This window comes from Ursus americanus, chromosome 36 (genome assembly GCF_024610735.1).
Source record: "Ursus americanus isolate L20-20 chromosome 36, mUrsAme1.1.p, whole genome shotgun sequence".
NCBI classification, from domain to species: domain Eukaryota; kingdom Metazoa; phylum Chordata; class Mammalia; order Carnivora; family Ursidae; genus Ursus; species Ursus americanus.
In genome coordinates, this window is record NC_142162.1 from 16,273,808 (window position 1) to 16,296,627 (window position 22,820).

The following is a 22,820-nucleotide window of genomic DNA, read 5'->3' on the forward strand; positions in this document are numbered from 1 at the left end:
GTACCCTAGGTTTGACTACTCAAAGGGCACTCGGCAGGAATAAGAGTATCCTGCAAGGGTACCAGTGTTCTAAAATGCTTACTTGTCTCCAAGGTGAAGAAGTTCCTAAGTTTATTAGAACAGTAATCTCATGTAAAACTAACCTAGTTTATTTTTATGTTTTAATAACATAACACTGCAAGTATTTATACATCACACTATATAAAGCTATGATTTGTACTTAAGATTTGTACTGTTTTGCAAAACCTTCTTGGCTGAAGGTCTCATATAGCACTAAAAATATAAGACTTGATTTGGTCAGTGTTTTCAGAGACTGAAATAGTGATTTCCTCCTCATTCTGGGCTTTACATAAATATAACAGTTCATTTCAACAAGCAGTACAAGTACCTACTATGTGCTTTTCATTTCATGCTTTCTTGGGGGAAAAAAGCAAATAAAGGATTTATCAAGAGCATAGGAATAGCTGAGTGTTGTTGCTGTTTAACATCTATCTATTGCTTTTTTTAATTGAAGTATGGTTGACATGTAATGTTTCATTAGTTTCAGGTGTACAACATAATGATTCAACAACTTTATATGTTATCCTATGCTCACCACAAGCATAGCTGCCATGTCACCATTCAAGTCTATTCTTCTACCATTGACTAGATTCCCTCTGCTATACTTGTCAGCCCCGTGACTTAGTCCATAACTGGAAGCCTCGACCTCCGACTCCCCTTCACCCGTTTCACCCACCTGCCACCTCAACCTCTGGCAATCACAAGTTTGTTCTCTGAATTGATGGGTCTATTTCTGGGGGGGGGGGGTTGTTGGTTGTTTGTTTTTTAGATTCCAATGTTTAAGTGAAATCATATGGGATTTGTCTTTCTCTGACTTATTTTGCTTAGCATAATACTCTCAAGGTCCATCCATGTTGGCACAAATGGAAAGAACTCATTATTTTTAAGACTAAGTAATATTCCATTATACACACACACACACACACACACACACACACACACACACACACACAGCCCACATCTTCTTTGTCCATTTATTTACTGATTACACAGGCTGACTACGTATCTTGGTTATTATAAATAATGCTGCAATAACCACAGGGGTGTATATACCTTTTCGAATTAGTGTGTTTTGTTTTGTTTTGTTTTTTTTAATGTTTTTTTATTATGTTAGTCACCATACAGTACATCCCTGGTTTCCGATGTAAAGCTCAATGCTTCATTAGTTGTGTATAACACCCAGTGCACTATGCAACACGTGCCCTCCTCACTACCCATCACCAGTCCATCCCATTCCCCCACCCCCCTCCCCTCTGAAGCCCTCAGAATTAGTGTTTTTGTTTTCTTTGTATAAATACCCAGAAGTGGAATTGCTGGATCATACAGTTTATTTTTAATTTTGTGAGGAACCTCCATACTGTTTGCCCCAGTAGCTGCACCAATTTATATTCCCACCAAGTGTGCATGAAGGTTCCTTTTTCTCCACATCCTCACCAGCATATTTCTTTTTAAAAATCTATTGCTTTTAACATATGTCAAAGTAGCCTATTCAATTTTTAAAATTCTAAAATGCAATCAAATTTTGCAAATGTTTCAGAGATACCTATTAAGGTGAATTCTCTCTGTAAACTACAAAATTTGATGTCTTGGTTTCAATCTTAGTTATTACTAAAGTACTCTCTAATCTTATTTATTTTTCATCTGTTTGATCTGTTAAAAATTAAATGAGGTGTGTTAAAATATCCTCTGCTGTGTTTCAGTTGACTTCCAGCATTTTAAGATCTATATTTTGATATGATGTTATTCTTTGCATGAAAGTTTGTGGCAATCATGCCTTCTTCGTCATATCTATTTAAAGGTTTTTGCTTTGAATTATAGTTGTTCAGAAATTAAAATCAACAACTTTGCTTTCTTTTTACTTCTGTTTGCCTGCTAAATCCTTAGTGCCTCTTCATGCTTATAATGTTCTGTGTTGGTATGGCTAAGACACATCTTTTGTAAGTAGCATATAGTTAGATAGTGTTTTCTAGCTTAATCTGAGTCTTGTCTTTTAATAAGGAGAATTTAAACCATTTTCATTTACTGACATAATTGATAGGAAACATGATTTAGCGGGAAAAGTCTGTGGACTGTTAAGTCAGACAGACCTGGTTTTGAATTTTAATCAGCAGTTCTGAATTCTGATAAGAATAAGCGATACTATGCAGAAAACATTAACACAGGAGATAGATTCAGTAAAAGGTATTTGCCACTTGTTACATTTTTCCTTAGGTCTCCTTCCTTTACGGGCAAAATTATCTTTATTTTTATTTTCTCAATTGTTTTAAAATTCTCTTACCAATGATTTTTAGTTCTACTAATAGTTTTTTTTTAAAAAAAGCCTTCATCTACACTTCTATAATTAAAATTAAAGATTAAATGGTATATTTATGGTATGAACAGAATATATTATTTCCCTACTCCACTTTCACTTCATTCGGTTGTGTCTTTTATTTCACTATGCATTCTTCTATTTCATAGCTGTTACAGCTTTATAACTTTGTTGAGGATGCAAGGCATAAATCTGGAAAATTTCTTGTGGTCCTTCTGCAGTAAAAAAATTTTCAGAGGTATAATCACCCTCTGATTCTACAGGATAGTACTACATTTTTTTTCCTGAACTATTTTTTTCATAAATCTCATATTGCTGATATTTTTTTTTCCTGTTCATTCACACTTAATGAGGAAAGATCTGTTCAGACCTAGTGTTTGCCAATAATGTATGGATTTTCTCTGAACCCCCTCACCATGTCCACCTGGGCCCGAGTGGAACTCCCTTCTCAAATCAACTTAGCAGACAAGGGAAGGGGCAACTGCCTTGCTTCTAGATCAGTTTCTAGAATCTGGCAGATTATGTGCTGAGGCACAATTATCTACTTTTCCTACTGCCTGGTTCTCTAACACCAAATAGAAGAGAAATATTAAAAAGCACAATCCCCACATACAAGATTCCCAGATTCTTCCTGAATCTGCCTCAATATACAGACCTGAATATCCTCCTCCAGGAGGTCCTTCCCACTTTCTCTCTAGTGTCTACAGACTACCAGTGGGTGTCACAGTTACTGCACAGTGTTAAATGTGAGGAGAGGGGAAACAATACCAGCACAGTCAGAGACCTCAGCTAGAGCTCCCATGTCTCTGAGCCAGGAAGCTAAGGGGATCAGGGAATTTAAGCCTCTATACCATTTACAAACCTTGAGTTTCGGTCTTGTAAAAAGTAAAGCACAAGCAAGCCAGTAGAGCTCCATCAAATTGTCATGGTGAAAATTATTCCAAGAATCTTCTAACAGAGGAACTACCAGTCTGATTTTTCAAAAGTGGATAAGTCTTTATCTCTTTTATGGGTATTTCAGAGGGAATATAGGAGGGGATAATTCAGCCACTGTTGGCCAATTACCATTTTAAGGCAAAAGTCAATAAAGCTTTTTTAACAACTGGCATTATCAGACAGTAGAACAGAACACTGTATGAACTTTTCATAATAAATATATTTCTACGGAAATAAATGATCTGCATCACTAATACAGGAGCAACTCCTACAATACAGAAAGGCTGGTAGGTGACTCCTTAAGACCTTCCCAACGTTTAAGAGTCTAAGAATAACATATTTGATTAAATTAGCACCTAAATATTGTTTCAATAAATATTTCATTAAATTTCTTATATGGGATAATTTGCATACTGTCAGATTCCTTTAATTAAAACATATGGTCTTTATTGAGAAAATATGCCTAAAAACCTCAGAGCCAACAGTGCTATGCATATGTTCAAAATAAAGTTGTTTTCACTTAGCTTTAAACTTCTTTTTTTTTTTTTTTGACATTTTACAAAGTGTTCTAATATTGGAAGTATTCTTTCTTTCTTTCTTTATTTTTATTTTTTCATAATAATATTTTTATTATATTATGTTATTCACCATACAGTACATCCCTAGTTTCTGATGTAAAGTTCGATGATTCATTAGTTGCATATAACACCCAGTGCACCATGCAATACATGCCCTCCTTACGACCCATCACCAGTCTATCCCATTCCCCCACCCCCCACCCCTCTGAAGCCCTCAGTTTGTTTCTCAGAGTCCATAGTCTTTCATGCTTCATTCCCCCTTCTGATTACCCCCCCTTCATTCTTCCCTTTCTTCTCCTACCGATCATCCTAGTTCTTATGTCAGGGATCATTTCTATAGTTTGTTAAACATCTTTTCTTTTAAAAAAAAAAAAAAAAGGCATATAAAAAGATACTTTACTGGTCTTTACTTAGGCAAGATAAAGCAGGCCTATTTTTTAAACTGTAAATAAATTATTTTGACTAATCTAAAATACTGGTATGAACTACTTGCAATCTAAACTCCAAAACCAACTTATTTTGAAAATACTTTCAGTTCATTTTTAGTTCAGTAAGGACAAAGATGACTGTGTGAAACTGGCTTGTCTGCTTCCTTCGCCACCGGGCAACTCATTACAGTGCTCGTTCACATCAAATGATACCTTTAACAGACTGTGTTCTCCGGTATTTGCTGCATATGTCCACGTAAGTTTTCTGATACCAGTAGGATCTGCCCATGCAAAAAGTCGAGCTTCTCCTGGCACCAAGTGCACTTCCTCCTGTGACCCACTGAAACACAACCACCAGAGAGATGAAAACAGCCAGGCCCTGAGAAACCCAGACCTGTGGTTTACAGAGCAGGGGACTGGCACAAAAATCTTGTAAAACTGCCTTTTTTTAATAAACAGAACTCTGCCTAAAAATAAGTACCCTAAAATGTCCAATAAACTAATGGTTTAAAGCTTGAGGGAAGGGAATATTGACTTTCTGAAGTTGCAGGATACTCCTAATTCATGCAGGCAATAGAATTCATTAAAGTAAACAAACTGGCACATCAGAGTTCACCTGCAGAAAGAGCCATAAACAATAAATCCTTTAGCAGCAGTAGAATGTCACTCAGTGCTTAAAGTTTATTAATCAAATGCAATAGATAAGAAACACGAGTCTCAGAAAAAAAACAAAAATTAGGTCCACACTGTTGCTACTCAAAGCATGATCTATAGAGAAGCAGCAACATTACATGGAGCTTGCTGAAATTGCAAAACTCTGGGCCCCGCCTAAAACCTACTAAATCAGAATCTGCATTTTAACAAGATTTCTGGGAGATCTTCAAATTTATCATTAAAGTTTAAGAACTATTAGTCCACATTACAAAAAACTTTACAGGGAACAACAACAACAAAAGGAACCCAATTAGGTTTCAATCCCATTCTGTACTTTTAAACCTCCCACTGGATTCAAACCAGGAGAGTTAAGAACAGGTAAATCCACAAGGCATTATTTTAGATAAAATAATTCTATATGTAAAAATAAACTTAGGTATATGCAAGATTTTGTACATATATAAAATAATGCCTTACAGATTAATAATAATAATTCTTGGTAAATATGTAATATATATTTTAAGGATTTAAAACTATGTTACATCATTAAATAATGGTATCATCCAAGACATTAAATAATGGTATCATCCAAGCCAAATGACAGAACAGCAAAATTCCTATCATTCCATACTTAAACTCAATACCCTACCTATTCATTGAGCTCTCATTTAATCTTCTACCACCTCTACTGGGGGGAAGAAAACCAACTTGATAGAGATTTATAGGGAGAGGTTCACTGAGCATTTCCAGATTACAAAAGAATAACAATGCTTAAACACGTAACAGGTTCACAGTTCCTTATATGCCATTCTGAAATTTTAAAAGCTCCAAAAGTCCAAAGATTTTTGGTATCAAAAGTCGTTTGGCTAAAAAACCTAATCTGAACTGATGTGAGATTATTAATAGTTTTGATTTATCCCACTTAGTATGAATATTCATAAGTTCTGCTGCCAGAATATTAATGTATTGGACTATAGAGAACCATCTCAAAACCTGTTGAGGGTGTTATAATACACAGCATGTGTTCCATGTTACCTTTCTAAAATCAGAAAATATGTGGAATGTGAAACACATCTACCACCTCAAGTGTTTCCTAGAAAGGAATGTGGGCCAGTAAAAAGCAAATGAGATTTTCCATGAACCTTTTTCTTCATACCTCTGTTTGTACGTGACGACGTCCTGTGATGTGTGGTTTATTACCAGGGCAGGTGCAGATCCCTCGTGGTAATCAGAAAAGGTTATGACAGTTGAATGTTCAGCAGTGTTTACATCCACCAAGATACCCCCATTCTATTGCAGAAAAAAAAATTTTTTGAGGTATTCGTTTAACTTGCAGTGACATGTGGAACTTCAATCAGTTACGTAGACAACAAAAAATCGGTTTTCTTAAGTTCTTAACGAAAAGCACACTGGCTCTGATCTCTTACAAATATATGTATAGCACCTTACAAATATATATATTAGCACCTTCAAATGATGACCAGATTTTTTTTCCAGGTAAATTCTGTTTTTCTTAACTTAAATTCAATTAGTCAATCTTATAGCATGTTTTAATAAAATATTTTAAAGCAAATTTAAAAAATCGAAGACACTATTTTAAAACATGAAAACATAATAAAAAAATTAAATTTAAAAACCATGAAAACATACCAGCTCTTCTAAGCTCAATAAAGTGCCATTATCCTGTCGGTTATAAAAAAATGGTTTGGAGGATCCTTCACAGCCCACCACTCTCACACAAAGTTTGCCTGACAAATTTTCAGGCCAAAAAGGAAGGCACTAAAAATATAAAAGTTAACATCAGTCTTAAAAAAATACTGAGGTATAAATAAGACAATGGCTAATTAAGTTTTCAATTCTAAATCTGATCATGATACAATTATTACTAAGTTTCTTAAAATATTTCTTCCACCTCTCATGTTAAAATTATTAACAATATAAGGCCTATTTATGGAACCAAAGAAACTCCATCAGAAGAACATAGATCGATTAGTCTGTATGCACTTATGAAATAATTATAAGAAACTAAAGAGCTTACTGATTAAGAATGCCTCAAATATCTTGAATATTTAAAACCTATAATCTTAAAACATCTGCTTTTGTGCATATCCCATTATAATTCCTTAATGTATTATGAATTCTTTCAGTGTTATCTTATCCTAGATAAACTAGAAAGACAACTGAAGGCAGAGAAGAGAACACACGGACCTTGCTGGAAGTCCTAACATTACCTTCCTAACTGATCTTAATCAAAGCATATACCTCTCTAAGCCTTATCTGTAAAACTGCGGTTTTAGTTCCTAACATAATACAAAATGTCCCTCTGTTATTCAACACTAGGTAAATTCTATTTCTGAATAAAAACGCTACTATTATCAAACCCATATCAATGATAATGAGTATTTATTTGTTGCCAAGTCTACAGAGATCATTCTAAGTGTCTTGGAAAGCCAATGCCTCTCAGAGCTCTAAATCTGTATCACTGGAATCCTTCCTTTTAAGCTTATTGCTATATGTTTTTAAATATATACAGTTTTGTTTTTGAGATGTACAGAAGAATGGTTCTTTAAGGTCAGCTGGTTTGGTTGAAAACTCAGGCAAATTCAAGCAGTAATGCTCATCTTTGCACCTGTCCTCTTCTCCACTCTTTCCCTCACTCTCTTCACTCCAAAAATCTTATTGAACCTGCAATGTAAGTCAAATCCCCCCTCTTCTATGAAACACTCCTTTTTTATCTTGGCCACAATGATGGTGACTTCTAATGACTGTACTGACTTTAGAAAAGTATGAGATTCAATTTCCTTCTCTGTAAAGTTAGGGGGTTGAATTTTAGGACATTTTCAAGGAAACTTTCAAATAATCTTATTTAGAAATTCTAATACCACCTATAACTTAGCATATATTATCTTTACTTCCATGTGCTACTTTATATGAGTCTTAAGCCCTCCAACAAGATTATATGCTTTCTTGAATGCAGAGACATTATCCTGACTATTATGATAATTCGTAGTACATTATATTTATGTTCTTTTCACAATACCCATCCATATGTTCTATACATATAGGAAGAATTAGAGCCTGGGTGTTAGCCCTCTAGACTGGCTAGTGCAAAAGAAAAGTCAAAATTGACTATCATATTTTAATACACAAATATTATAGCAGAATGAGTGTAACAAAGAAGTATATGCAATTCTTATTATATGTCCATATTTATTTGTACATTTTAGGAGCCAGTTATAGTAAAGGAAAATTTTACCTCTGAAGAAGCAATATAGTTCCACTTATTAGTTGGCATTGAGCCATCAGATGCAATTTCACCAACTTCTAGTTCTAATGATGACTTGTTTGCAATGGTGCAAAAGGGAGTCAGAGTAACTATTCGTGTAAGATTAAAACTGCTCATTTTGATGCTAACACCAACCTGTGTAAAGGAACAAACAAGTTTATTATTTCCCAGTACTTTACATAGTTTCTTTGAAATGTACACACACATACCCCATTCATACACGAATTTCTTAAAATATTTTAAAATAACACTTATTAAGTAGAGTAACTAATATAAGCCATCTTCAACTACTGATTATCTTCTCACAAAGAAAAATTTTGGTTTCTTAATTTGGCTCCATCAGAAATCAATTCAAGAAATACCAAGTGATAATCTAACTAATGATGACCTGTAATATTTGTTTTATTTGTATTCTTTATTTTTTAACATTCCAAACATAAATTATTTTATAATCAGTGGAGAGGCTCAAGTTTTGCTGCTTTATCATCTCTCTACTAATGAACTAAGATGAAAATTTCAAAGTGGCAATAAAACAGGTCCACTGGCATCAGATTACTTAAATTTTTACCATCAAATTTAATATTTAAGAAACATTTGGCAGAGAATAGTATGGAATGAGGATTTAACTTACTTCTTAAACTTTTGTAAATTCTGGTTTTGTCCTGATATTAGTGGCCACAGAAATTTATAGAGGTGACAGTCCTTTACATAATACTTTGAATTCAAATTTCTGTACCCCTTAGAATTTAACTGGTTTACTGAACTGAAGAAAATGTGAATGAAGTCAGAGATAAATAAGCAAGCAGAATCTTACCAGGTACTCCATATTGTTGGCAGGACACTTCACACACCCATAACTTCCCACTGTATCCAATGAAAAACCACTAGACCAGGCACTCGTCGAAATTTTTAATTGTACCTACACCAGAGAACACATAACTGCATATAAGAAACCTGAAAGACTGTATTAATATTTTATTTGAGGGAAAGTTGTCAGATCACTAGAAATTTACTTAGTATCATGGGACACAGAAAAAAATAATCAAAGCCATACTGCCAGCGGGTCACAGAAGCACAGATATTCTAAAGGCTAATAAAATAAAAGCAGAGTTCTGATCTTCCCATTCACCTATGCAATGAGTTTAGTGAATTTAAAGATGTATACCAAAGAGACCCTCTGTTCTTTGAAGAAAAAAAAACTATAATGTAAACTGATACTTTCTCAAGTGTTACACTTAAGATATTAAGCTAACAAATTCGTAAAGTTTTAAAATATAGAGAATTTATGCTTTTTTTTTTAAAGATTTTATTTATTTATTTGACAGAGATAGAGACAGCCAGCGAGAGAGGGAACACAAGCAGGGGAAGTGGGAGAGGAAGAAGCAGGCTCATAGCGGAGGAGCCTGATGTGGGGCTCGATCCCACAACGCCGGGATCACGCCCTGAGCCGAAGGCAGACGCTTTAACCACTGTGCCACCCAGGCGCCCCAGAATTTATGCCTTTAACATTATTCAGCAAATGTTAAATGAAAGGCATCATGATCAGCAGAATGGAAGAAAACAGGACACAGTTCCTGTCTTTAACGAGCTCCAACTAAACAGGGATAATTATGATGCAAGACTCAATGTGATTAACAGCTACACGAGCGGTACAAAATGCTACCAAGGTGAGAAGGTAAGAAGTTTACTTCTAGCTATGAGATTTAGATAAAGTTTTATAGAAGAGATCTAATTGTGCTCCTCCATCAACCTAACTAGATTATAAAAAGCCTGAGGACAACCAGAGGTAGGATACATAAACAGGTAATTATAATGCTCTGGATTAATCGATACTTTAAGACAGTGGTTTTCGAAATGTGGTCCCTGGACCAGCACCATCAGCATCACCTGGGAATCTGTCAGAAATGCAATGTTCAGACTCTACCCAGACCTACTGACTCAAATAGGGGCACAACCCAGAAATGTGTTTGAAAAGCCCATTAGGTGATTCTAATGCACAAGTTAAATTTGGGAACCACTGCTCCAAAAGGACAAGGATGTAATATCTAGCTCCACTTTAGACAGTTAGAAATCCCTCACACTGTCAAGCCTGAGCACAACGATAGCCAAAGGATGAACAGCAAGTAACCAAAAAGATGTGGCAGACAGTGAAAGCAGAGGGGAAGTGGCATTCTGGCAGAGGGTGGAGCACGGACAACGGCCTAACAGTGACTTGGGACAGTGTATGATAAGCAACTGCAAGACAGGGATCTGCAAAGGACGGAAGGGACCAGAGCACAAAAGACCAGGCTCAGGTACTAGGTTCTCTCTCAGAAGCCTGGTTTAGTGCTTCATACCTAGGTGCGCTTAGTTAATAGAAGCCAAATCCTACTCTTCCACCTTTTGAAATGGGATTTCATCACTGGTAAACTACATAGAAATCAAGCTTTCTACCTGACACTACTAAAAGAACAGAAGTAATTCCAAAGGCCATGGAGAAAAGGGCAATTCAGCTTTGGGAAACTCTTGCTAGTCCTAACATCCCACTTGACTATGTATTCCTGAAAAGTCTCCTTGGGCCTACTTCCTACCAGTGGCACTTAGCAAACTGGTAAGCATGGATTTAGGGAAGGCTAATGACTCACGAGTTTCCAGATTAGGAATTTATCTATTTTAAATTGTTATATCAACCAAAACCCACCTTATTTTTACTAAAAATGTTCTTCTTCTTGAAGGAGAATAAAATAATATCCCTGAAATCAGCTGGATGTTTCACGTGAATGTCTTCTGAACGATACTGGAGAACCCGAGAAGTCTTGTTGATTAGCCAGTAGGGACTAAAGATGGATAGCACCATCCGGCTGCCGATTCGTTTGACATGTATTGACAAGTCAACTGACATCACTTCTGCGGAGTCAGAGGAAAAACACACAAGAAAGAATTCGGGAAGTGTATCACATATACGGAAATGTCCGTTCCAGTTTCTGCCCTGATATTTCATCAGAACCAATTCCATTATCTCTCCACTGATTTTCGAGTGTAGAACATCAGCAGCACTGCCTTCTGCGAGCTCATGAGTTTCTGCTGTTCCCTAAAAGCAAACAAACAAAAACTAAATTTGCTTAGTGATTTTTTTAAACCCTGTGCAAGAGCAATATCCATATTTTATACAAATGCTAACAAATAACCTACCAGATTCAGATTAACAGACAAGTCTTCAATGAAGTACCATGTTTACATATGAGGAATGTCCAGTAATTACTAAGCACTAAAAAGAAAACACTGTATCACAGCCAAAGGCAGAAATTGTCTTTTGGCCATGAGCAGGCCAATGGCCATAAGTTTGGGGAAAAAAGTCAGATCTATGCCAAGAATCAAAGGATAGATTCAGGCATGCTGGCTGTTGTCTATGCCATTAAATGAGCCACTTAACTGCCTGGGTTTCAGCTTCATCTGCTATTCACACACTATGCCTAGTGGTTCTCACACAAAGAGAAGGAAAGTGATATCAAACTATTCTGACAAGCTATCTAAGTAAGGTAGAATTATTTTCAAAATGAATAACAGCCACATAATAAATCAGGCTTTGTTTCTGAAAGCTTCTCTTGCATAAGTACTGTCTAGTTCATTTAATTCATTTTAGTCTTTACTCCTCAGGGATGACTCATTGTCAGATAAAGAAAAGAAATAATTTAGGTTCTAACACTTTCCAGCCTTTTGTATTTTAAAATGTTGTGGCATGAAAATCTAAAAATATTTATCATACATCATTACTAAAAAATGTTCCCTGTTATTTCTTAGACTAATTATTTTATTTTTTATTTTTATTTTTTTTTAAGATTTTATTTATTTATTCGACAGAGATAGAGACAGCCAGCGAGAGAGGGAACACAAGCAGGGGGAGTGGGAGAGGAAGAAGCAGGCTCATAGTGAAAGAGCCTGATGTGGGGCTCGATCCCACAACACCGGGATCACGCCCTGAGCCGAAGGCAGACGCTTAACCGCTGTGCCACCCAGGCACCCCATAGACCAATTATTTTAAGTTCAACAGAAACCTGGACCAAATAATCATACTATTAACTTTAAAATGAAAACCTTAAAATTAACTTTAGAATAAAGTTAAATGAAGTATTTCCCCATTGCCTTTTTTCTATCCCTTAGCTAATGGAATTTTACTTAATTAATAGAGATTATTATGGTTCTTAACTCACAGCAGATGCAATAGAGTTCAATGGAAGGGAGCAAAGGAGCCAAATTGCCTAGGTTCAAATCCCAGCTCTACAACTTACTAGCTATGGGTTCTTGGGCCTGTCACTTAAACCTTGTGACTCAGTTCCTTCATCTGCAAAATGGGCCTAATAATGGTACCAACTTCACAAAGTTATTGCAAGGATTAAATGTGTTAATACATGTAAAGCACATGGTACAGTGATTGCCATATACTAAATGCTATATCATTTCTTGCTGTTATTAATATTAAAGCATTACAAGTATACTATAGAAAATACTGACCTCAACTAAAAAAACAGTAAAAAAAACAGAATTCACTCTGCAATAATAAAGGTCAAACAAAATACAGAGACATACTTCGAGTAAGTATCTTAGAGAATATGGGAGAAGGTTCCGCAAAGTGAGGGTAGGATAAAGATGAATAATGTAAGCTGGATCCCAGTCTTCCTCATGGGTACATATATAGCTTAATTCATCAGGCAGAGCAACTGTATTGACAATGAGAGGTAAGAAGTTGACTTCTACTGATGGACATTGCAGCATACATCTGACTTCCCTGCTCCTGTGAAGTTCTTCCTTCCAAGAAATGTAAGTGGTGGATTCTTTGTACTGATTCTCTAAGATACCAGCTGGCTGAATAAACAACTGACATCTAGAGAAAAAAAAAACAGAGTGGGGGGGAAAAAGGTTTTATCAAAAACTTAAGAAAAACAATCTCATTACATCTTCTTGGTAACGCTACAAGGTAAATACTATTATTCCAATTTTTATAGATGAGGAAAACAAGGCTATGAAAGGTTAAGAAACTTGCCCAAAGTCATATAGCTAACCCATGGAGGAACTGTCTGGGAAAAAAAAAATCTGTAAACAATGACAAGTTAGAAAAAAATAGTCATTTCAAATATAAAGACAATCTAATAAAGACAGATTTCAGAAAATTCTAAAACATTGAATATACAATAAGAAATTTTCATCTGGTAAATTAAGTGATTAAATAAATGTATTTCTCTATGTCTTAAAACGGCTTTTACATATTTTCAGATAATGAAAATATAAGCTTCTTTTTTCTAGAATAGAGATCCTAATTCAAAGAATTAAAAATATGTATTGTGAACCTTTAAAAACGTAGTATATTCAAGGAAGTATGTACCTATATGAATCTAAAGGAACATGGAACTCCTCTTCAGGTCTGGCTACTCCAATGCGCTCCAACAGCTTAACATTCTTAACAGATTTATAGATGATGAATGCAATAGAGAAATGGTTTTTAATCTGTTAGATAAAAAGACATACACGTTGTTTAAAAAGATATAGATGCTCAAAAGAAAAATGTGAGCTGCACACAGTTACTTTAAGAGCTAAAAAGTTTAAACCCAATATTAGAAGATATTTTTATGGATGATTGAAAAACTTTGGGATATTTAAATGCTATATATGAGAGACTTAATGTTTAAGTGGCAGTTGAAAATTTCTAGGATATTCACATGCTCTTTCCTCTATGTTCATTGTTAGTGTATAATATACATTAATTTTGAAGACTTCAGCCATGATATTTTCCCCATTACAACCTTTTTTCAATGCACCATATGAAAACAGGAAAGGATAGCAAAGGAAATATGAGGAAAAGTACTACAGCCCTCTTTTCTTAACTAAATATGATACAGGCTAGGGCTAATAGCAAACTGAGAGGGAACAATGGCCAAAAATGGAAATTCTTTTATTTTGTATCTGATGTTACAAAGTAGGAAGAAATGTTCTTTTGATGACTATATAATGAAACCTGTAATAACGCACAGAAGAAAAATGGATAAAGCCTTAAAGGTAGAAAAGATTAAGATAGAAGATTTCGTTCTGGTGAGATCATCCCAATATTCCTTCACATATACTTGGAAAATACAGTCCCAAGTGATATACAAAGAGAATGGGATGTTATCCTATTTGACAACCAGTTATAATTATTAATACTCCCAGTTCTAAATCTTTAAAAAAAATAGAAAAAAAGCTTCATTAATTGTAAACCTAGACCACAACAAAAATGGGCTTTCAAGTAACGAGACTGTTTAATCGGACATTTAAAATGAAGACTATTACAAAAGCAAGTTGGACTGGAAATAGCAGTGGGCTGAATCTATAATTTATTTCTGAATAATCAGTATTGACTTAACGTTTTACCATTTTCCTATATTCAGCTAAATGACTGAATACTTCTTGTTTTACTCGAAGGGACACAATTCACTTTAATGCGTTACCTGCAGAGGAGACCGAAGGGTAATTACTTTACTCCCTGCGGTGGCATCGATTTGTACCAAGACTGAGTCAGAACGACTGGCATTGGGATTCCGTACATTATACAACTGTCTTCCAGGTCTGGCAACAGGAACTTTTGCAACTTCTGTATATCCATGAGGTACTAAGGCAGAGCAGAGCATAAGTGAGAAGCATTCCAAATGTTAAATGTCTAAGTCTCAGCAACTTAAAATAATGACAAGAGTACTCTTTATGACTAAAACTGATGACTACACAAAATGCTTTCCTAAGACATAGGAACTAACAAAGAAAGGAAACTAAAGAAACTAAAATTAAAAAAAAAAAAACTAGTTATAAAATTTTTTGACCCAAACAATTTCCCTTGTTTTAAGTTGTATTAAAACCAAGAAAGAGGGGCGCCTGGGTGGCTCAATTGGTTAAGCAACTAACTCTTGATTTTGGCTCAGATCATGATCTTGGGGACCTGGGATTGAGCCCTGCGTCAGTCTCCAACCTCAGCGGGGAGTCGGCTTGGGATTCTCTCTCTCCCTCTGCCCCTCCTTCTCCTGACCCCACTCATGCACACACTCTCTCTCTCAAAACAAATACATAAATCTTCAAAAACAAACAAACAAACCAAGAAACAGACTTTTAACCCTAGAGAACAGACTGATGATGGTTACCAGCAGAGAGAGGGGTGGGGGGATGGGTGAAACATGATGGGGATTAAGGAGTCCACTTGTTGTGATGAGTACTGGTATATGGAAGTGCTGAATCATTATACTGTACACCTGAAACTAGTAATACCCTGTATGTTAACTAATTAGAATTAAAATAAAAACTTCTAAAAAATGTATTAAAACAAACAAAATCCAACTTGTTCCTTATTCTTTCAACTATATAGCAATAACACCTTTTCTTTGTAATGGTGATAATTACTGTCAATATTTTAAGACTTCTGAATATAGTTAATTTTCCTCTCCTCATTGAACACACGTTCTTCTTGAAGCATACTACATATTGTACTATTTAAGGGCACAGAAATAATCTAATTTTCGAAGGTAAATCTTTTTTTTAAAGATTTATTTTAGAGAGAGAGCATGTGCACGTGCATGTGTTTAATCATCTAAAAAGAAGACTATTACAAAAGCAAGTTGGACCTATGTTAGTGGGGGGAGGGGCAGAGGGAGAGAAAGCATCTCAAGCAGACTCTGAGCTGAGTGCTGAGCTGGATGCAGGGCTCAGTCCCACAACCCTGAGATCATGATCTAAGGTAATTCTTTATTTTAATTTTTTAAAACTTTTTAAAGATATTTATTTATTTTAAAGATTTTATTTATTTTTATTTAAAGAGAGAAAATACAAGTGAGAGAAAATACAAGAGCCAGCAAGAAGTGGGGGGCAGAGGGGGAGAAGGAGATGCAGACTCTCCACTGGGCAGGGAACCCCACAAGGGGCTCGATCCCAGGACCCCTGGATCATGACCTGACCTGAAGGCAGATGTTTAAGTGACTGAGCCACCCAGGTGTCCCTCTAAGGTAATTCTTAATCAAATTTAATTTTCTCAAGTTTAGAGGAAGAAAACGAGACAAGCCTTTAGAAATGTGTTTCCCACAGTATCAGCAGCAATATCTTCATATTTTATCAAAAATAAGCCCCACACCTACAATTCCAAATATGCCCTTAAAATAAAATAAATATAGCATACCAAAGGTTAGAGTGAAGAAGGAGCTTTCTTGACGGCTCAATACAGATAATTTTCCTTGACGTGAAGGTTCCATGCTAGCATATTCCAATTCCAAATTCTGACCAGCATCGACATCATAAACACCACTTTTCTCAAGGGAGCCTACTACTCTAAGATTATGATTGGGCTGCACCTTAATGGGAACACCGACAGCATTTTTCACTGTAAAAGGAGCCCTATCTTTTAAAGAGTAGTCAAAAGTAGAAGCAGCGCCCTCTGAAAAACCCTGAAAAGGAACATAACATCACAATAAAATTTTTGCAAAATGCAATTTTTCCCCAAAATTAAACAAGACTACATTTTTAAGAAACTAATTTTGATGACAAACATCAATAATCTACACGTTTCAATTTAAAATCTTATTTGAAAGATTCCAAGCAAAAACCAAACATACTTTGGCTAAATTGTTGAAAACATTCAGGCAACTTTTGGATATTGTTATATTCATTGTATCTCCTGAAGAAATATGAAATGCTGTTTGTGGCTCAGGAAGAAAAATAAAATCATCTCCTGGCATTAAACTTCTATCCTGGACTGGATTCTTCTTTACCTATGATGATAAATAACATAACACATTTAAGGTATTAGTCAATTAATAATAAAGTTTAAAAACTCTCAAAGAGGGGTGCCTGGGTGGCACAGTCGTTAAGCGTCTGCCTTCGGCTCAGGGCGTGATCCCGGCGTTCTGGGATCGAGCCCCACATCAGGCTCCTCTGCTATGAGCCTCTTCCTCTCCCACTCCCCCTGCTTGTGTTCCCTCTCTCGCTGGCTGTCTCTATCTCTTCAAATAAAAAAAATAATAAAATCTTTAAAAAATATATAAATAAATAAATAAATAATAAAATAAAAAATAAAAACTCTCAAAGAGTTAATTCTCCTAAACTGGTCACTTTATATTAAAACTCCTCAGAAGTTTCATTTTCAAAAATACTCAGTTCTCCACTTAGATTTAGCACAGATCCACACTCTTTCTTTCAGTGTATAGTCAGTGCATGGGGTAATGTTTAGAACGGTGCCATGAAAGCACTCAAAGTCAGCTATGATATTGTCTCTTGTGCATTCCCCAGAGCAAGCTGTTGACCCAGTGTCGCCTGACTAGCAGTCCTTATGTGTTGATGAGGAATCTAAGACGACCCTGAAGTCTAAACTGATACTTATTGGAGGTAATGTGGAATTGGTTCTACTCTTTACTGTTAACACCTACAAATAATATGATAAGCTTTCAACCAGCCATCAGATTCCATCATAGTTTTTGTTCCAAAAGAGCTCAAAAGCCTTCTGAAAAATTATTTGTTAGCCTGTCTGTGCCAGAGACAGGTAGGTCAGAAATATTACTACTTCACCGAGAGGAAATTGGGACACAGGTTAAGTGACTTCTCATCTTTAAAGTAAGAATTTGCTGAGGTGGTTTCAGTGCCTCACAGCTCAGTCAGGCTACCGCAGACAGCTGTGTTGTGATAATGCATTAAGGGTCTATAACTCATTTTCCTTTGAGCCCAGAAAAATGTGCTTTGGTATCTAGGATTCTGAAGTGCTCTCAAGAAATATCATAAAGAGATAACATACAAAAAAAATCATGAACTAGAATTCAAGTTTTCTCAAATTTTTTTGGTCTCTTAAAACCAAGGAGGATCTCAAAGATCTCCATTTATATGGATCATATCTATCATGTGAAGTCTATTAGAATCTAAAACAGAAAACTTGAAATACTCATTTAAAAATAATAATTATATGTTGAATACTATTTTTAATAAAAGATACCTATTAAAGTTATCTTTAATAGTAAAAAGAGGGGCATTTACAAATCTCTCTAGTGCCTGCCTTAAGAGAAGACAGATGGATTCTCATTTCTGCCTCAGTATTCATTCCGTTGCAATATCACAGTCTCGGGAAAATTCCATTGTATGCTCATGAGCAGATGAGGATAAAAATGATATATAACGTCTGAGTATCATTATGAAAATAGTTCTGATCCCATGAACCCCTTGAAAGGGCCTCCAGAATCCTAGACCACATCTTGAGAATCACTGAACTAAAAAATATAAGTGAATGCCCTTAGTGCCGTTCAACATAAAGATATTTTGTGGTTTCCTTACATCAAGCCTTAAATTCCACTGTCTCTTCCCCTCCACTCTCTCAATTAGTGGCTCCCAAACAGCATGGGTCTCATTGTAATAGTGAACCTGGAAAGGCACAGAATTATAATTAATAACAGAGTCTTTCAACTTTAACCACATATTTCTATAGCCAGTAGGAAAAAAATTATGTAATTAATGTTACATGTCAATTGTCATTTTAACGACACACCTAAAGACACAAAGGATATCTATAAAGAGGGTGCATTTGCCTTTTCTCTCTTACTTTACTGCCGTAAACAAACTGTTTAACAAAAAAATCTTTAAAAAATAATGACCAACTAAATAATACCATGCATCAACAAGTTCAATATTAGAATGTATTATCTATTTATATATATACACTTGCTGTAGCCATGCACAAACAGGAAAAGCTCACATCTTAATTCTGCAATTGTACTTTTGAGGAGCTGGCTCTGGAAGTACAAAATGATGTGGTCATACCTCTAATGTCATGTCAGCAGTAGCAGCCATAAGGGAAGTCCAATTTTTAATATTTCCTGAAAACTTGGACTCTGCCAGTAATAAAGGTACGGTTCGGTGCCCAAGGCCACATTCTAAGGTAACCTGAACCGACTCTACAACAACGGCACAATTTTCCTCTATTGATGGATGCTGAATGTCTTTGAAATTTTCCGTTATTTCTGTTGCCGTGTCAACACCAAGAAACCAAGAGTTATAATCACTAATAGATTTGACATCCCAGAGATTTTCTGTTTCCTTAGATGTATCTTTGGATTCATCTTCTTTTGTCTTCGGAGACATAGCAGCCATGATTGTCATCACAGTATTCAGAATTATGGGTGAAATCTTTAAAAAAGAAAGCAGAAAAATTTTAAGAATAAATTATTTCCCAGATGAGAAGAATACATAACATAAAAGTTAAAAAATGAATTAAATATAAGTAAATATTTAATATATTACATTCATACCTAAGGAAAACAAAAGGGAAGACACAAAATCCTATGTCAAGTCAACTAACCTTGTAACAATGATTACTGCCCAGGCTATTCTGGAATTAAGTAATTGACATTATATGTCAATCGTCAAAACCTAAAGTTAGATTGATCAATTCAGAGTAAAACAGTGTTATGCAAACAGAAAAACGTGAAGTATAACTGAATCTTTCATGTTTCCAACAGCTGCATTAACTAAGCTACAGTGAACGATCCGCATCTAGGTATACACACGTGGTTTTCGTTTGTCTTACTGAAACGAAAAGCCTATTAATCACCACGGATTCCCTTACACTTCGCCCAAGATCTGCAAATTCTACCACTTATTAACGTTGTAAATTATCTTTGCTCGCCTCCTCATTCCTATGACTGTGCCTTAGTTCTACACTGATGATGTCTTCTAGGTCCGGTCAGCACCCTCACAGCCCACCATCCACACTTCCACCAGCATTATTTTTCTAAAACCCAAACCTGGGCATGCCATTCCTATGCCTAAAATCTTCAACTTCCCATAACTTTAAGGATAAAGCTTAAACTTCTTTTTAGCTTAGGACACAAAGGCCTTTATAATCTCATGCCTAATCAATGAGCTAGCAAGGGTTTCCCAAAGTTTGAACAACACTCGGTTAAATAAACTATATTGTTCAGTTCTCACAACCTTTACTTGTTTAATATGCTAAAAACATATGATTACATCACCAAAAGAAGGATCTGGTATGTACCTCTTCCCAAACTTACCTGTCAACTAAGTCCCTTTTTTGTCCTTGCCTTATCAATGTCACCTATAATTAGCGCTCTCAATCTTACAACTCCACCACACCTTTCTCTCCAGCCATGTGGGATCAAGCCTCTAAGTCTTAAAGGGTTTTTCATACCTCTGCTTTTGTGTCTATTGTCGGTTCTGTCTTGATAACCCTCATCCTCCCTCTCCATCTAACCTCCATCAGATTTTCAAAACTTAGTCCAAGTAGCCCCACTTCAAGGCAGCTTGTCCTGATGTCCTGGTCTGAGTTAGAGGCCCCTTGCCTGTGCTCCCAATAGCACCTTGTGCATGCCTCTGGCTCTGAGAGCCGGACTCACTGATTTACTTCTTTCTGTCGCATATCATTCAGTTTTTTGAAGGCAGGGACTATGTATCGCCGATGCCTTCTACAGGACATTTTTCATTCATAGTAAGAGCTCAAAAAATGTTAGCTGAATAAACAAATAAATTGATATACAAAGAAAAGGAAAGATAATCCCCCCAGCACCTTAACCTATTGTCTTAGATTAAGTGCAGGCAAATTCAAGAACTTCCCCCCTCCATTTACTACTTTAAGTTTTTAAAAAAGTAAATCTGTTAACAAAATACAATCTAAAACTACCTAGTATTTTAAAATATTGAGAGAAAATTACGTTGTTATTTGTATGGTAATTCAAATGACATTAGTTTGAGCCTTGGTTTAATCACTATCAGCTCTTTTATAGTAAAGCTACTATCAGAACCTCAATTTTGGGGGGCGCCTGGGTGGCGCAGTCGTTAAGCATCTGCCTTCGGCTCAGGGCGTGATCCCGGCGTTATGGGATCGAGTCCCACATCAGGCTCCTCTGCTATGAGCCTGCTTCTTCCTCTCCCACTCCCCCTGCTTGTGTTCCCTCTCTCTCTGGCTGTCTCTATCTCTGTCGAATAAATAAATAAAATCTTTAAAAAAAAAAAAAAAGAACCTCAATTTTGTGGAGAGAAACAGATTTTGGAAAGTATTCTATATCTTCCATTTATAACCAATCATGAGGTCATACTTAAACAACACAAATGCCACTGGAGAAGAGAGATCGGTTTTTCTATACTTCAAATACTTCAAATGCAAGAGATTTTAAAAAAGCAAATCCTAATAATTTATTTCTAGCACATATCTGTCATTATAAGACAAACAAAACATTTAATTACATAATTATTAAATTCAAATTATACCTCAAATAAAAGCCTAAAAATAACTTATGACAAATAATAGCAACTTCATTTTTCTATCCCTCCTTCCCATTTCTTCCCACCCCATCTTTGTTGTTCCCCAAACCCAATCTCCCCAACACACATACAAGCAAATAGATAGAAACTATCCGCATCATTTGTAGACATTTAAAAGTACTCTTTTAAAAAAGACAGAAATAAACATTTAAATTCCATTCTGAATTGAATGAGGGAATTTTAATGTTAGTGGTATTTACTGTTTGAATATGTGATATGACTAGCATACTGCTCTAGTTACAAGAGAGATCAAAAGATATTGTTAGAAAAATAAGAATTTTTACACAAATAACATGATAGGCACTAACCTTAATTATAAATTCTTCAACCATAATACTTATATTTTGTTTTCCTGAGGCCCACATACATTTTTCCATAAATAAAGAACAAGGCTGTAAGACCTAGAAACAAATAAATGAAATTCATATTTCCTTAGTAATAGATCTGTTGTGCATATATATATATATATGTATAAAATACACACAAGAATATGTCTTAAGTGGAGATCTTTAACTATAGCCTACTACTGAAAGCAAAAGGCAAATTAAACTAGCTGAGAATTTCTTGTGAGGGCTCTTCTGAACTATGACAATCTGTGAACATTGTAAAAGGACTTGAAGCAGCTCTGATCAATTCCTCTACATCAAATTCTTAAGTAATGATGTACACTTACTAATAGAAGTTTAAAATGTTTCCTTTCACTAAAATACCTTTTAAATGATGCCCTCTGCAAAACATGCATTTAAAATATCTGTAAAAATGAGGTAAAGACTATGTTAAAGTCTATATTCACAAAGAAGTATATGAGGAAATTATACTGTTATTTCATTGTAATTTTGATGACCACTAAATCACCTGAAACTGTTATTTTAAACAAAAAGTTCTGTTAATACCTTAAAAAAAGACTGTGGTAAGGTAGTTAATGAACAGTTTCCATATGATCAACAAGAGGTCAGTCTTGAATATCATACAAGGTCCTTTTAAGAACAAATTTCAAACCTTCAAACCCAACGATGTATTAAAACTATGAAGCTTATATTTACATACGTTTATCATTAAAGAAATAAACTAACCTTGCGCCTGAACTGAATGAGGGAATTAGTGTTGCATAACTTTGATTTTTAAAAAATTAGGATGAGCTTTTAACGGCGTGATTAATACAAGCTTTCTGTGACACGCCAAAAGAAGATTCTGCTACAGAATGCCTCATGGTAAAGTACAGGCTAAGCCTAGCATTGCATGTCTTTACGTAAGCCACTTTGCTCACA

The 22,820-nt window shown here is 35.4% G+C and overlaps 1 protein-coding gene across 4 annotated transcripts in view; it reads right to left on the reverse strand.

Moving 5' to 3' along the window:
• The window catches only part of VPS13C (vacuolar protein sorting 13 homolog C), a 218,369-nt gene that overhangs the window by 34,648 nt on the left and 160,901 nt on the right, over nt 1-22,820 (reverse strand). For all 4 annotated transcript variants that reach the window (XR_006782128.2, XM_087859292.1, XM_045810443.2 and 1 more), the window contains 14 exons: nt 21,861-21,953; nt 19,036-19,401; nt 18,553-18,639; nt 16,851-17,006; nt 16,418-16,682; nt 14,712-14,872; nt 13,613-13,734; nt 12,820-13,114; nt 10,934-11,323; nt 9,068-9,172; nt 8,224-8,388; nt 6,618-6,746; nt 6,124-6,257; nt 4,527-4,653 (listed from right to left, as the gene is read on the reverse strand). Coding sequence is in view for 3 of the 4 variants with exons in the window: in XM_087859292.1 (XP_087715418.1) it covers nt 4,527-4,653; nt 6,124-6,257; nt 6,618-6,746; nt 8,224-8,388; nt 9,068-9,172; nt 10,934-11,323; nt 12,820-13,114; nt 13,613-13,734; nt 14,712-14,872; nt 16,418-16,682; nt 16,851-17,006; nt 18,553-18,639; nt 19,036-19,401; nt 21,861-21,953 (2,595 nt within the window). In the remaining variant the exon portion in view is untranslated. The remainder of the gene's footprint in view (nt 1-4,526; nt 4,654-6,123; nt 6,258-6,617; nt 6,747-8,223; nt 8,389-9,067; nt 9,173-10,933; nt 11,324-12,819; nt 13,115-13,612; nt 13,735-14,711; nt 14,873-16,417; nt 16,683-16,850; nt 17,007-18,552; nt 18,640-19,035; nt 19,402-21,860; nt 21,954-22,820) is intronic.